At 37.6% G+C, this 14,903-nt stretch overlaps 1 protein-coding gene across 3 annotated transcripts in view; it reads right to left on the bottom strand.

Annotated features, from left to right (window-relative positions):
- Nucleotides 1-14,903, bottom strand: part of ARID4A (AT-rich interaction domain 4A) — a 61,256-nt gene that overhangs the window by 10,911 nt on the left and 35,442 nt on the right. For 2 of the 3 annotated variants that reach the window (XM_055538186.1, XM_055538187.1), the window contains exons 16-21: nucleotides 11,216-11,466; nucleotides 8,549-8,746; nucleotides 4,673-4,757; nucleotides 3,647-3,848; nucleotides 429-1,571; nucleotides 17-121 (exon numbers count right to left, since the gene is read on the bottom strand). In XM_055538186.1, coding sequence (XP_055394161.1) covers nucleotides 17-121; nucleotides 429-1,571; nucleotides 3,647-3,848; nucleotides 4,673-4,757; nucleotides 8,549-8,746; nucleotides 11,216-11,466 — 1,984 coding nt within the window. The remainder of the gene's footprint in view (nucleotides 1-16; nucleotides 122-428; nucleotides 1,572-3,646; nucleotides 3,849-4,672; nucleotides 4,758-8,548; nucleotides 8,747-11,215; nucleotides 11,467-14,903) is intronic. The other variant, XM_055538188.1, reaches the window with a different exon arrangement.

Genomic DNA, 14,903 nt, shown 5'->3' with positions numbered 1-14,903 from the left:
GTTGCAAAGCACCAACCTGCTCCATTCTTTTCATTTTTGGCTACAGCACTTGTTCGCTTTGGGGTTCGCTTCTGCTTTTTTGCCAATAATCCACTAGTTCCATCACTTGGCCTTTTCTGACCTGAAATAAGTGGAAAGAAAAAATTAGAAAAAAAAATCAAGAGCAAGTATGTTCATTCATCTGCCTACATGAATTCCCATGTATATGTTTTTTAAAAAGGGTGGGGTAGAGAGGGAGAGGGGGGAAGGAAGGAAGGAAAAAGAAGAAACACAGGAGAGGAGGAAGGGAAAAAGAGAAGGAAGGAAGGAGGGAGGGAAAGAAGAAGGAAGGGAAGAAGGGTACTTAACAGATCAAAGCTCCTAAAACTCTTAGCATACTAATTCTGAATTTTAACATATAGACTGATTTTCTCCCTAGGAGTCCTTACCCTTCTCTCTGCTCTCTCTTTCTTGAACAATTATACTACAGGTACCAGAGGCAACACTGGCTTCAAAGCCATTTGCTGATTCCCTCTCACAGAGACCTTCTTGAGATTCTTCAGCAATACTGTCAACTTCAATAGTTATGTCACTCTCACTTTTTATACTTCGAGACTCATCTTGGCTGAGAGTAAGTGGTGATGCTACTGAAAAGTTATGCTGTGCTACAGGAGGTAGGGCAGGTGGAATAGAAACAAGAGAGTTAGATTCAGAGCTTTCAACTACTGCGTCCTCAATGCTGGTTTTCTCCTTTTCATCCAAATCATCCAAATCTACTTCATGGCAAACCAAGGTTTCTGGCCCAATCAGAGGCATTGCATCTTCCTCTTCCTTTAGCGGAGTATTTACAGTTTCTTCTGCTGGACCATCGAATTTTTCATTAGTCAATTCTTGAACGCATTGGTTTGGCTCTGCTATTAATGATGGCATTCCTTCATTTTCTATTTCAAAGTGTTGTTCAAAATTTAAGTTTTTCACTCCCTCAGATGCAGTGCAATCACTGGTCCTTTCTTGAGATATGCTAGATATGCTATTTGTCATTTCCATTCTGTTCTCAATTCTTATTCTTTTCTCTGGTGATGACTGTCCCAGGATCTTTCGTTTCAACTTTTTTTCTTTTGCACATTGGTCAATTTCATCTTCAGTAGCAGAAGAAAAGTTTTTACTGTCTAACGAAGAAAATTCTGGACTCTGAGCATCTATATGGGGTTCAGTTCCTGCTTCATCCTGGGTAAATGATGAAATTTTTATAATTTCTAAAGAAAGATCTTTTGTCTTGCTTCGTCTTCCCTTTCCTTTAGGAGATTTTTCTGCATCTTTCTTAACTTCTTCTTGCTCCACTTTATTTCCTAAAATCTGTACTATTTGTTCATTCTCTCCAACTTCTAACTTTAAGGTTTCTAAAGACTGCATTTGAGTCCTATCATTTTCTTTTAATATATGTGGAGCAGTCTTTGGATTTTCTTCATCTAGCTTATCATCATTTAAATTTTCATTTTTTTCTAATTCTTCTTTAATATCAGGAGAAAGTTCTTCATTCATCAAATTCTTTTCTAAAAGGTCTTCTGTTTCACTATCAGATGAACAGGAGTCTGCAAGAGAAAATATTATATTACACAAGTTTCTACTTAATTACCAATGTAATTTATAATAAAAATTCTGCCAAAGACAAAACTCTTAATCATGTACCTCTGAATACCTCCTTGTAGAAATTTCTCATATAAAATAAACCATATATTTGTGCCAAAAATGGGGGAAAGGAGATCTCAAGTAAACTCCATGTGAAAATATATTACATAGAAAAATATTACTGTCTCAATTCTGTAAAAGAGCTCTTTTCCAATTTTTACTAGTATCATATTTAGGCTACAGTAACCCTTAGAAACGGAGAAGGCAATGGCACCCCAATCCAGTACTCTTGCCTGGAAAATCCCATGGACGGAGGAGCCTGGTAGGCTGCAGTCCATGGGGTCGCGAAGAGTCGGACATGACTGAGCGACTTCACTTTGACTGTTCACTTTCATGCATTGGAGAAGGAAATAGCAACCCACTCCAGTGTTCTTGCCTGGAGAATCCCAGGGATGGGGGAGCCTGGTGGACTGCCGTCTATGGGGTCGCACAGAGTCGGACACAACTGAAGCGACTTAGCAGCAGCAGCAGCAACCCTTAGAAAAATCAAAGGACTAGTACTGAAATATGAAGTTAACGTATGAAGTGGTTTGATTTGAGAGGTACTGATTAAAATCTGGAATGCCCATTTTATGTCCTTAGAAAGGAGTATGACATTCTACTTAATTCTGAAAAGATGTGTAAAAATGAGAAGCTTGAATTCTCAAAAATGTAAATATTCCTCTGATTAAGAGAAAGGAAAGTATAGGCCAGTTACCTTTCTGCAAAAAAAACCATTCTCTTTAAGTCAGAGAACTTTTTAAATAGTAAATAATGTTATAAGATGATATAGAAGTTGTAAAATACAAGAATTCTGCCCACATGGTGCTCATATTTTACAGTGCAAAAAGGAAAGCTTAAATGTACTTTTTAAGTGAAAAGGTATGTAGTTTTATTTTATGGTTTTATCATATACAGAATTTAGAATTTTGTCTCATTTTTTTAAAAAGGTAGTTTTTTACTTTTATGAAGCAGTTTAGCAAGAAAACGTATAATTTTGTAGGCTGTATATGTGCGTGCTTCTAAGAGCATTTGCACCTTTGTGGAAATCTTGCATTTGTGTATTATATCAGCCTTCCAGCAGATGGCAGTAAAGGGGAGGAAAGATGCCCTTTCTAACTTGCACAAAAGCTCCACGTGGTGGATTCATGGCAATCCTGTGGTTCAGAAGTTTTCAAGGGAGGAAAATTCTTATGTGAACATTTTCTATATTTAACATTTCTTAAATTACATAGAAAAATATACAAAAGTAGAAAAGTTGGAAAAAACGTAAATGCAGAATAAAATATGTTCACTTATATTCATCACAAAACATGTGTCTACCACTTTAGTTTCTGCTCTCTTTGAAAAACAGTCTCAGCTTTACTGAAAGATCCTAGGTGAACAGCAATGGTGAAGATCCTAGATGAAGGCGATAGCAACCCACTCCAGTACCCTTGCCTGGAAAATCCCATGGATGGAGGAGCCTGTCAGGCTGCAGTCCATGGGGTCGCTAAGAGTCGGGCACGACTGAGCGACTTCACTTTCACTTTTCACTTTCATGCATTGGAGAAGGAAATGGCAACCCACTCCAGTTTTCTTGCCCGGAGAATCCCAGGGACAGAGGAGCCTAGTGGGCTGCCGTCTATGGGGTCGCACAGAGTCGGACATGACCGAAGCGACTTAGCAGCAGCAGCAGCAGAACAGCAGTGGATTACAGGAGACACCAGTGCATGCTTCGTAGGACAGGGTGGCATACTGGCCTGTCAACCCATGCTCTATTAAAATAGAATATTTCTGATATTGTCAAGAAAAGGTACTCCTAATTAATGTAAAATATCACTGAATTTTAAATAAATAGGGTACAGCAAAATAAACATTTTGTTCAAATCAAATTTTGTAATTTAAATTATGTATTAAAAACCTAGATGACTTCCTATGAATCTCTCACACAACTGGTTTTATTATTTATATGATTGATTTTTTTTTTTTTTAATCAATGATCCTCAAAATTGAGCACCTTCCATTCCATTTGACAGAGGTGAGCTGTCTGGCCTATTGCTTCGAGCACTTCTGGTACCTGATTTTCCGTCACTGTTTGCAGTCTTAGACAAACCATACGGCATGTTAGACGAAAGAGTAGATTTTAAAGGAGGTCGTCCCCGTTTTGACTTCTGCCTCTCCTCATCCCTCTTTTCATCCTTTTCACTGTCTTCTTTGTTCTAGGTTACAACAATAAAATGTATGAGAAATAGTACCTTTATGAAAAATAAATACTCTACTTTGCCAAGGAAAACTGTGACTGAAAAAGATTAGTTACATCAACTCGTAATCTGTAGTTATGGAAAAATTAAAATTAAATAGTTTTCTAATGTTTTGTACTTAAATGAGTATGATGTTCTACAACTTCAACATGGTTAACACTGCAATTATATTGTGAAGGTCAGAGGCAGCACATAAGAGAGCTATGTACTATTCAGCTCTCCCCTTGTCTCGGACTATTTCCTGAGGAAAAGAAAGGTATGTCATCATCTCTACAGCAAAGGCTGAAAATTGAGGGTGTGGATGAGGACAGAACATATAGCCAATGTATGCTTTAAAACTTAGTATTAGCTTCCAGCATTTAAAAACCAGATTTTATTTTTTAAAAAATACACTTGTCTTGAGAGAAAAAAAAAATCTAAAATCTGGCAAGCCTGAGTCTGCATCCCACAGCAGAGTGGTTAGTTCTATCCTCTCTAGATGAGGGACATAACCTCTTCTTTGTCAGGCTCAGTCCTACTTTACCGCTTTTCTAGAGAACCTCGTAAGCCTTTGCATTTGAAGCCCGTGCCCCAGGGGAAGCTGGTTTTTACCTTTCCTGAAATAGTGTGGAAATGTGTTCATATTTTTTACTTTTTAGCTTCTGGGGCCTAAGGGGCAAACTCACAATTACTTTGAAAGACTCAAAATGATTATATGAGAAAACAAGTTTTCTAGAAAACACAGTATTAATACAATATGAACAACTCCTGTTATCTAAAGGATATAGCACCTGTATACATACTTTAGCTTTTTTCTTCTGTTTTTTCTTTGGTCCACCTTTGTCCAATGGCCAGATTATCCTGTCAGCCTTTACCCATTCATCATACCTTAAAATAAAGAATATATTTTAAAATTCACAAGAATACCTTCTTTGCATACTGAAGAGGGCTGAGTTCTATGTCGGCAGAAAGGTGAAGGGCACGGGTGCTCACCTGCTGGCAGTATGTGTGCCAGGCGCTGCACTGGGTGTTTTGGGTACCTGCCACCAACAGGGCACAGCAAGAGAGTTTATCAGGGCAGACAGGTTTAAGAGGGAGAGTAGGGTAGGCAAACTAAATGGATTCAAGGGTGCCTTTTTCCCTACAACTCCCACTCATCTGAGCTTAATTAAATAAGCTGATTCTGCACTGGAATTCATTCTAGTAACCAAATAATGCAAAACAAGTGAGATAAATTCAAACTTGTAGTATGATGAGTTCTAGATTATTTTATGAAGTCCTTTTCAACTCTTTTCTTCCCAGAACTCTCTCTAGCCTCCAGTATTTCTAAAAAAATTTTATTCTGAACTGTACACCTCTAAAACTGAAATTTCTTTTAGAGGTATTTTAAGTTTATTCTGAAAATTCATTTTCCCCTTTCCCATAATACTGACATAACTTCTAGATTTTAATATAGTCAGTCCAAGTTACTAATAAGGGGCAAATAAGAAATTAAACCTCCTAGAGCTAAATAACAGCTTTTACATAAGTATATATTTATACAGCTATCTATAATTTATATGTTTAATGTATATTTACAGGTATTTATAGAGATGAACCAAAATCTAAAATCTGTACATTTTAGCTAAAAAAAAAAGAAAAAGAAAAAAACTACAGGCAGTCCTTGCTTTGAACTGCACCCTGGTGATGCAAACCACACCTTCACTTTGTAACCCAATCACTGTTAACCCATGCAAAAGAAGGACCCTGTTCCAATAGGCACAAGTTCAGCTGACCCAGTACCATGACTCTACACTATGGTTTAAACATGATCTTCTCATGCATTATCCCAGTATCTATCTAGCAGGGTGGAAGGCCAATGAAAAACCATTAATCATGTGAATTCCAGCTAGGTAACCAGTTAGGAAGATAACCAGTTAGGATGAACATGATCATATAATAAAATGATTGTTAAGAAGAGTCATACAGGAAAAAATTAAAGAGATAGAAAGAGAAGGACGCTAGGAGGGGGATAGTCTAGAAAACAGAACAGACACACTGATGGTAAGTAAAAGCGGATGGTTGTGAACTATGTAGACTCTGAGGAAAAAAGAAGGCTACACTGGGCTGCATGTGCAAAGCAGGGAGGTCTGTTAAGGTTGTCAAGTGTAGTCTTTATCCCTGAATTCAATACATACAAAACTACTGAGAGATGAACAAGAAAGTTTGTTTTTAGTGTTGGCAGAAATGTGAAGGGTACAGGAGCTGATCTGAGAAAAAAAGAAAAGAAATTTTAAAGTTTTTTTTTTTTAATTTTTACTTTTAAAATTATTTATTTTTAATTGGAGACCAATTACTTTACAATATTGTGGTGGTTTCTGCCATACAGCAACATGAATCAGTCACGGGTGTACATGTGTCCCCCCATCCCAAACCCCCCTCCCACCTCCCTCCCCATCCCATCCCTTTGGGTCATCCCAGTGCACCAGCTTTGAGTGCCCTGTTTCATGCATCGAACTTGGACTGGTCATCTATTTCACATATGGTAATATACATGTTTCAATGCTCTTCTCTCAAATCATCCCATCCTCACCTTCTCCCAGAGTCCAAAAGTCTGTTCTTTACATCTGTGTCTTTTTTGCTGTCCTGCATATAGGGTCATTGTTACCATCTTTCTAAATTCCATATATATGTGTTAATATACTGTATTGGTGTTTTTCTTTCTGACTTACTTCACTCTGTGTAATAGGCTCCAGTTTCATCCATCTCATTAGAACTGACTCAAATGCGTTCTTTTTAAGAGCTGAGTAATATTTCATTGTGTATATGTACCACAACTTCCTTATCCATTTGTCTGCCGATGAACATCTAGGTTGATTCCATGTCCTAGCTATTGTAAACAATGCTGCAATGAACATTGGGGTACATGTGTCTCTTTCAATTCTGCTTTCCTCAGTGTGTATGCCCATCAGTGGGATTGCTGGATCGTACGGCAGTTCCATTTCCAGTTCTTAAAGGTATCTCCACACTGTTCTCCATAGTGGCTGTACTAGTTTGCATTCCCACCAACAGTGTAAAAGGGTTCCCTTTTCTCCACACCCTCTCCAGCATTTATTGTTTGTAGACTGTTTGATAGCAGCCATTCTGACTGGAGTGAGATGGTACCTCATTGTGGTTTTGATTTGCAAGAAATTTTAAAGTTTTATATGCTATTCAGTCAATCCATACTCTTTTTAAAATGATGTGATAGGACAGAAGCCAAACATGCCCCCACTAAAGAAAACAATTAACGTTTGCTGAGCACTTAACTAAGTGCCAGGCACTAACTATATAAACTTTCATGTTAATATAATTGGCACTATTTCTCACAAAAATCCCTATAAAGTAGATTCTCTGTATTTCCCAACTCAGAGATGAGGGAACTGAGTATGTAGGGAAATTCTGGAACCTCTGGGCTCCAAGCAACTATAGGGCCCGCAGATACAGTGAACACAAAAGACTTCCTAAAGAACAGAGAGAAAAGTAGTCCCTGACATCCAGCAACTGACCTGGTACTATTAGCTGGGCCTTGCTGTTGCTACAGAGTCGTCCTGGCCCTCACAGCTAGGGCATGTTGTTCTCCTGTTGCACATAAACAACTTTACAGAACATCAACATCAGACAGGTCTGTTGCATGACCATGATGTATCAAGACAAAAAAAAGACCACTGTCTCAACACACAAAAAACCAGGAACACTGTCCAAGCCACAAAAATGACCAAACATCCTTTATACCCTGAGAGACTTCTACTGCTTTACCAATGACAGCATTGTGGTGGTGGTGGTAGTGGGGGGTGGTTTAGTCGCTAAATTGTGTCCAAGTCTTGCAATTGGACTATAGCCCGCCAAGCTCCTCTGTCCATGATTTTCCAGGCAAGAATACTGGAGTGGGTTGCCATTTCCCTTCTCCAGGGGATCTTCCTGGCCCAGGGATCAAACCTGCATCTCCTGTGTCTCCTGTATTGCAGATGGATTCTTTATCCACTGAGCCATTGGGGGGAAGTCCAAAGATAGCATTAACCTTGGTTTAGTCTTCCCTTCTTACAGGTAAGATTAAGATAACCAATCAGAATTATCCCCTGCTTCTTGACAGCATCCAGTCTAGAACAACGCCCTATTTCCTAAACCCTCTTAAAATCACCTAACAGAAGCTCAGATCTAAGTCTTATCTAACATTATTTATTAATTTTCCAATTCAGACCTATTACAGTGCTCTATACAGGCTTGATTTCTGATAAATTTAATAAGCAAGTAAACAAGCAAAAACTCTTGCAATGTTGGGAGCCGTGGGTCCAGCTCTCTAAAGGCTGTTTCCACAGAACCCTGAGCTGTTGCTACTCCCAAAGGTGGTACCCTGAGCTTTCATGACCCACCCTCTAAGTAACATGCCACATGGTTCCCTAAGTTAGGTGTCCTCCCTTACTGCAAATGAGTAGCAAACCCAGTGTGTTCAGGTACAGATGTGATCCTGGTGATCTTTGGCTGGAAGTATTGACATAGGAAGTAAAATAGTAGGAATGTTCAAAGTCCTGGAAAATTCAAATGCAAGGTGTGCTGTGTAAGTGCATATATACTATTTGCTTTAGTTCTTCAAAACATTAAAAATGATCTTTCTGAACCAAAAACAAATTTCAAAATAAGAAAATACATTTCTTGCTTACCTGACATTCCATCCATAGTAATGTACCAAGTATAAAACTTCTCCATCATCAATTTCAGTGCTTTTAATACTGGCTTCATAGATCTTCTGCGTTTTCCCCCGTCCATATTTTACTTTCACTTTGGTGCCTGTTAGGCAGGGTTCTGTGTCTTCCTCATCTTCCTCCCCTTCAGAGTCACATTTGCTTTCGGTTTCTTCCCTGCAGTAAGTTATAACACTGATAATGCTACTGATAACTTAATGGAAAACAAAATAATATATGCTAAAAGAATCCAACATGTAGAAGAGTCACAACCTAATTATTACCTTCATAACATGTCAGTGGAGGAGGAGAAGAAGGAGGAGAAGGAGAAGATTTTCATAGACTACTTAGTAGAAAACTGATTTATTATGACAAGGCGCACTGTACCAAAAGTAAATCTGTACTTCTTAAAGGCAAGTCAGTCATCACAGTTAATGGTGATGTGGAATCAAATAAATCACTTTTGATAAAGCAGAATTACAACAACATGCTTTGAAGAAGTCTTTAGGATTCAAGTGCTACCTTGTATGTGAAAATGACCTAAAGATAGTTTTTAACTTTCTGCAACTGAAATGTCTTAAGTCTACTTGACTAGTACTTTTTGTTCAATTCAGAGTGGTTCTTAACCCAGACTTTTTTGGTGGGAAAAATAATGAACAAGGGCTAACTACCTTAGTAACTCTTTTAAACTAGTTTATAAAGGTTTCCCCACCCTCATGAAGAAACAACAGACATCTGGGTGTTAGGTCTCTTGTCCTCACTGTGGGATAGCACCGGAAGAACAAAGCTTTTGCATATCTTACATTGGTTCCTATTTGTTTTTACACCTCTCCCATCAGTTTTTGTTTTGATAATCATATATAAAGGAGATTCACATAGGGAGGTCCAAGTATTTTTAATATTTTTAAACAAACATTCTTTATTAGCCCAGCAAAAATTCAGAACAGATTTGCATCAAAGATCACTCTAGTGGCACAGGAGTTTTAAAAATCTTAAGAGGAGGTACCATCTTCTGTCATAAACACAGGGCATTATTTTAGGGACCACTGGGGGAGCCAACATGAAGAAACTTTGACAACTCATTAGCAGTGGGAATGTTTTCTTTACAAGGGCACCTTCCAATTATATTCTGATAAGGTAATTTCAAAACACCATAAAAAACTACTTAAAACAGAAGTCTCTATAGATTAAAAAAAAAAAAGGCTATTTCCAGGATTCCTGCTATTAAATGAGAATACAGACTATTTGTATATTCAGTTTTATTTAATAAAAGGAAATATTGTCCTTCATATTCAAGTCTGTGAAACTTTATGTCTCTAAAATAAATATTCTATTTACATATCAATTATAAAGGCTTTTTAAAGCACGTGGTGTGTATGTATATATATATGCACATATATATATAGTGTGTATTACATAGATACTATAAAACATACACATTTTGATGCTTATTTTTAACAAATCTTCAAACAATAGTTAGGCCTTACTTTTTAAATAGTCCACCTTACCTTATTAAATTTACTGTCCAAATATTTGAATTACTACACTCATATCATTATACTCAACTCCAATTATTTCCTCCTACTTTCCCTAATCCTAATTGTATTTCACTACAGAACTTTCTTTACTCACTTTTCTAATTCACATGTGACTGTGAATGCTCCTGTACCTGTTTATGCTGAATCATAAAATTACCTCTCCCACTCACCAATCATTACTATTTTTGCAGTTATTTTTTCAACGGTTAATTTTCAGATGGGTGTCAGCCACTAGTTGGAAACAGCAGGCCACTTTTCTCAATTGTGCCTAATAACTTAAATCTCTAGAAAATTTAGCATTGAAAAATAACTGTGGAGGAGAGCTTCTACACAAGTAAGTGTGTTATGCTGTTGCTGAGTTAAAATTCATTTTTTAGTAGTGTCTAAAAATTAGTAAATCCATTTGACAATAAAGAAATGGCCACTAAACATAGTTGGACATTACCATGATCTAGCTGGACTGCCTAATCTCTGGTTATTTTTAAGTCAATTCAGTCCATACGTGTATAATACATGAAAAAAAAACAAAAAAAAAAACAGTTTTCACTCAACAGCAAACAGGATGAACATTAAAAAGCCGAAATTTAATGTGATGTGGGGCAAGAATGAATTTTCCAAACTAGAATCAGGGGTGCATGCCACTTATTCTAATACAGTAACTTGGAAAAGAAAACTGTCTTAGATAAAGCTAACACACAGAAACATCTGCTAGTACTGTGCACCCATGTGTTTGTTAGCTTTCCCACATTGTACCTTTTTTAAAATGGAATTTTTGCTGTCGCTGTTTCCTCTTGTCCACTTCCTCCATTTTTCTCCAGCTCCCTTCCCTGCTGTCAACTGCAGGACCTTTCTTTTGACTGGGTGGCGCAGCCTTCTTTGAGGCCACTGTTTAGGGCACAAGTGCTATTAAAATGGTGCGACCAGTATATTCTCCAATTCCGAAAGGCGATACACATCATCTTCACAATGTGTCTCACCTTCATCAGACAAGAGGAATGGAAGTCCCAATAAGAAAGCATTCCCTCAAACCTGAACCTCTAAGCAGGAACAGAGAGCGCTGCTGCACCCCAGACAGGCGTTTCTGGAGAACAAACGTAAGATAATGTACCTCTCTTGGCTTTTCTCTTCCTCTTCCTCTGAGTCTTTGTCAGAATCCTCCTGCTTTCTGATTTTCTTCTCCTTTTGCTTTGGTGTATTTTTTCTCCCCAGTAGTAGTTCGTTTTCCTTCTTCTCTGCAGTTTCACAGTCATCATCTACATCCTTATTTTCTGTATCATTATCTCTTAATTTGTCTTCTGTTTTTTCTTCTTCAATTTCCTTTTTAATAGAATTTGCATCTCGAGCAATTCTCCTTCGTCCCTAGTAGAGAGGATGAAAACTTAAAAGGAATTATCACTACAAAGGGGAAAAAAATATAGAAAAATGTTATCTTTTTCTTAAACCATCATGGCAATGACTAGTCTTCTTTCTAGCTTGAGACGTGATACTGATAACCCGTCAACTCCTGTGTACTTTTTGCTTCCTCTCAAAGTAAAAAATCAACCCATGTAAATTACTTATGTCCAAATCTATTACGTCCCCTGGCTACATACTGCATGAAAAATAAAAATTTTCTGTGTTCACTATATTATTTTATCTTATTTTAATACTTCTTGACTACAATAAAAGTTTTTAAGAATTATCTAAGTGTCAATGATATAAGTTAATAAGAAAAATAAATCAGTCCCTTAATTTTCTGGAAGTTCTTTCATCTCTAACTCTATTGTTTACTAAGATAAAACTTACATTATCACTGTATTTTAAAATAACTGAATTGTATTAATGGCCAAAAAGTGAGCTTATTTATTTGAATCTGGAGAGCTCACTAGGCCAGCAGTAACTTGTTAAAACCTCAGCAGCTGTTATACAGTCTCTAGTTGCATGCTCAACTGACCAGGAAACTGTTGAGCCATTTCATTATCTCCTAAATTCTCCTTCCAGTCAACTTCTGCACACTGGCAGAATTCCCCCCTACTTGAAATAAAGTGAGGATTAAAGGGAAAAAAAGAGCCAACAACTTTGGGAGCACTAGAATACAATTATTATCTCAGTATAACAAATGTTTTGCCTAGTTCCTGACTATGTACTATTTAAACATCAACAGTAGGGGGGAAAAAAGGAACTTAAGTTCCATGAGGGTAGGGTCTTTGTCTTACTCACGTCTATAACCTCAGATCTAAACAGTGTCTGGCACATGGGCAGGTACTCTTTTAAGAATTTGTAGATAAATGAATGAAAGCATCTGTTATCCATAAAATTTTAAATTTGTATAACTTGTACCTTTGTCACAGAAATCTCATTTTTAGAAGTCTGTATTCAGATAAATAAGGAGGACATTTTTACAAGTCTCTATATTTAGATAAATTTGGAGGACATTTTTATAAGTATATTTACTGCAGTACTTTCTGTAATCATAAAAAATTGGAGAAAATTTTGAGGAAGGTAAATTTATGGTACATCCATACTATGCAATAGTCTGCAGATGTTTTACATAAGATGAGGAAGCTCTTTATGTAATGACAAGCAAGTATGTCCACAATACATACAATGGGGTATTATTCAGTCTTAAAAAGGAAGGAAATTCTAATCCATACATGGATGAACCTTGAAGACCTTCTGCTGAATGAAATAAACCAGTCACAAAAGGACAAGTACTATCTAATTCCACTTATATGAGATATCCAGAGTAGTCAAATTCATAGTGACATAAAGTAGACTGATGGTTGCCAGAGGCCAGGGAAGAGAAGAATGAGGAGTTTCAATAGGCAGTTTCAATTTTCCAAGATGAAAAAAGTTCTGGAGATAGATGATGGTGATGGTTATAAGACAATATGAATGTAGTTAATGCCACTGAACTGTGCATGTAAAAATGGTTAAGATAACAAATGTCATGTTTCTTTATCATAATCTTTAAAAATTAAGAAAAGAAACAAAGTACTCTGGAGGTTTCATGAAATTCAACAGAAAGTGCCACTTACTAAGTAAAATGGACAGTTTAAAAAAATGGTTTCTGAGCAAATACAAGAGATGACTTCACCGTGTCTTTTATTAAATACAATTTCACTTACAAATAGCTGTGAAAAGAAGAGAAGCGAAAAGCAAAGGAGAAAAGGAAAGATATAAACATCTGAATGCAGAGTTCCAAAGAATAGCAAGAGATAAGAAAGCCTTCTTCAGCGATCAATGCAAAGAAATAGAGGAAAACAACAGAATGGGAAAGACTAGGGATCTCTTCAAGAAAATCAGAGATACCAAAGGAACATTTCATGCAAAGATGGGCTCAATAAAGGACAGAAATGGTATGGACCTAATAGAAGCAGAAGATATTAAGAAGAGATGGCAAGAATACACAGAAGAACTGTACAAAAAAGATCTTCACGACCCAGATAATCACGATGGTGTGATCACTGACCTAGAGCCAGACATCCTGGAATGTGAAGTCAAGTGGGCCTTAGAAAGCATCACTAAGAACAAAGCTAGTGGAAGTGACGGAATTCCAGTTGAGCTATTCCAAATCCTGAAAGATGATGCTGTGAAAGTGCTGCACTCAATATGCCAGCAAATTTGGAAAACTCAGCAGTGGCCACAGGACTGGAAAAGGTCAGTTTTCATTCCAATCCCAAAGAAAGGCAATGCCAAAGAATGCTCAAACTACCGCACAACTGCACTCATCTCACACGCTAGTAAAGTCATGCTCAAAATTCTCCAAGCCAGGCTTCAGCAATATGTGAACCGTGAACTTCCAGATGTTCAAGCTGGTTTTAGAAAAGGCAGAGGAACCAGAGATCAAATTGCCAACATCCGCTGGATCATGGAGAAAGCAAGAGAGTTCCAGAAAAGCATCTATTTCTGCTTTATTGACTATGCCAAAGCCTTTGACTGTGTGGATCACAATCAACTGTGGGAAATCCTGAAAGAGATGGGAATACCAGACCACCTGACCTGCCTCTTGAGAAATTTGTATGCAGGTCAGGAAGCAACAGTTAGAACTGGACATGGGACAACAGACTGGTTCCAAATAGGAAAAGGAGTACGTCAAGGCTGTATATTGTCACCCTGCTTATTTAACTTATATGCAGAGTACATCATGAGAAACGCTGGGCTAGAAAAAGCACAAGCTGGAATCAAGATTGCCGGGAGAAATATCAATAACCTCAGATATGCAGATGACACTACCCTTATGGCAGAAAGTGAAGAGGAACTAAAAAGCCTCTTGATGAAAGTGAAAGTGTAGAGTGAAAAAGTTGGCTTAAAGCTCAACATTCAGAAAACGAAGATCATGGCATCCGGTCCCCTCACTTCATGGGAAATAGATGGGGAAACAGTGGAAACAGTGTCAGACTTTATTTTTCTGGGCTCCAAAATCACTGCAGATGGTGACTGCAGCCATGAAATTAAAAGACGCTTACTCCTTGGAAGGAAAGTTATGACCAACCTAGATAGCATATTCAAAAGCAGAGACATTACTTTGCCAACAAAGGTTGGTCTAGTCAAGGCTATGGTTTTTGCTGTGGTCATGTATGGATGTGAGAGTTGGACTGTGAAGAAGGCTGAGCGCCGAAGAATTGATGCTTTTGAACTGTGGTGTTGGAGAAGACTCTTGAGAGTCCCTTGGACTGCAAGGAGATCCAGCCAGTCCATTCTGAAGGAGATCAGCCCTGGGATTTCTTTGGAAGGAATGATGCTAAAGCTGAAACTCCAGTACTTTGGCCACCTCATGGGAAGATTTGACTCATTGGAAAAGACTCTGATGCTGG

The sequence above is a fragment of the Bubalus kerabau genome, chromosome 10 (genome assembly GCF_029407905.1).
Source record: "Bubalus kerabau isolate K-KA32 ecotype Philippines breed swamp buffalo chromosome 10, PCC_UOA_SB_1v2, whole genome shotgun sequence".
In the NCBI taxonomy this organism is placed as follows: Eukaryota; Metazoa; Chordata; class Mammalia; order Artiodactyla; family Bovidae; genus Bubalus; species Bubalus kerabau.
This window is presented reverse-complemented; position numbering and strand designations above follow the sequence as displayed.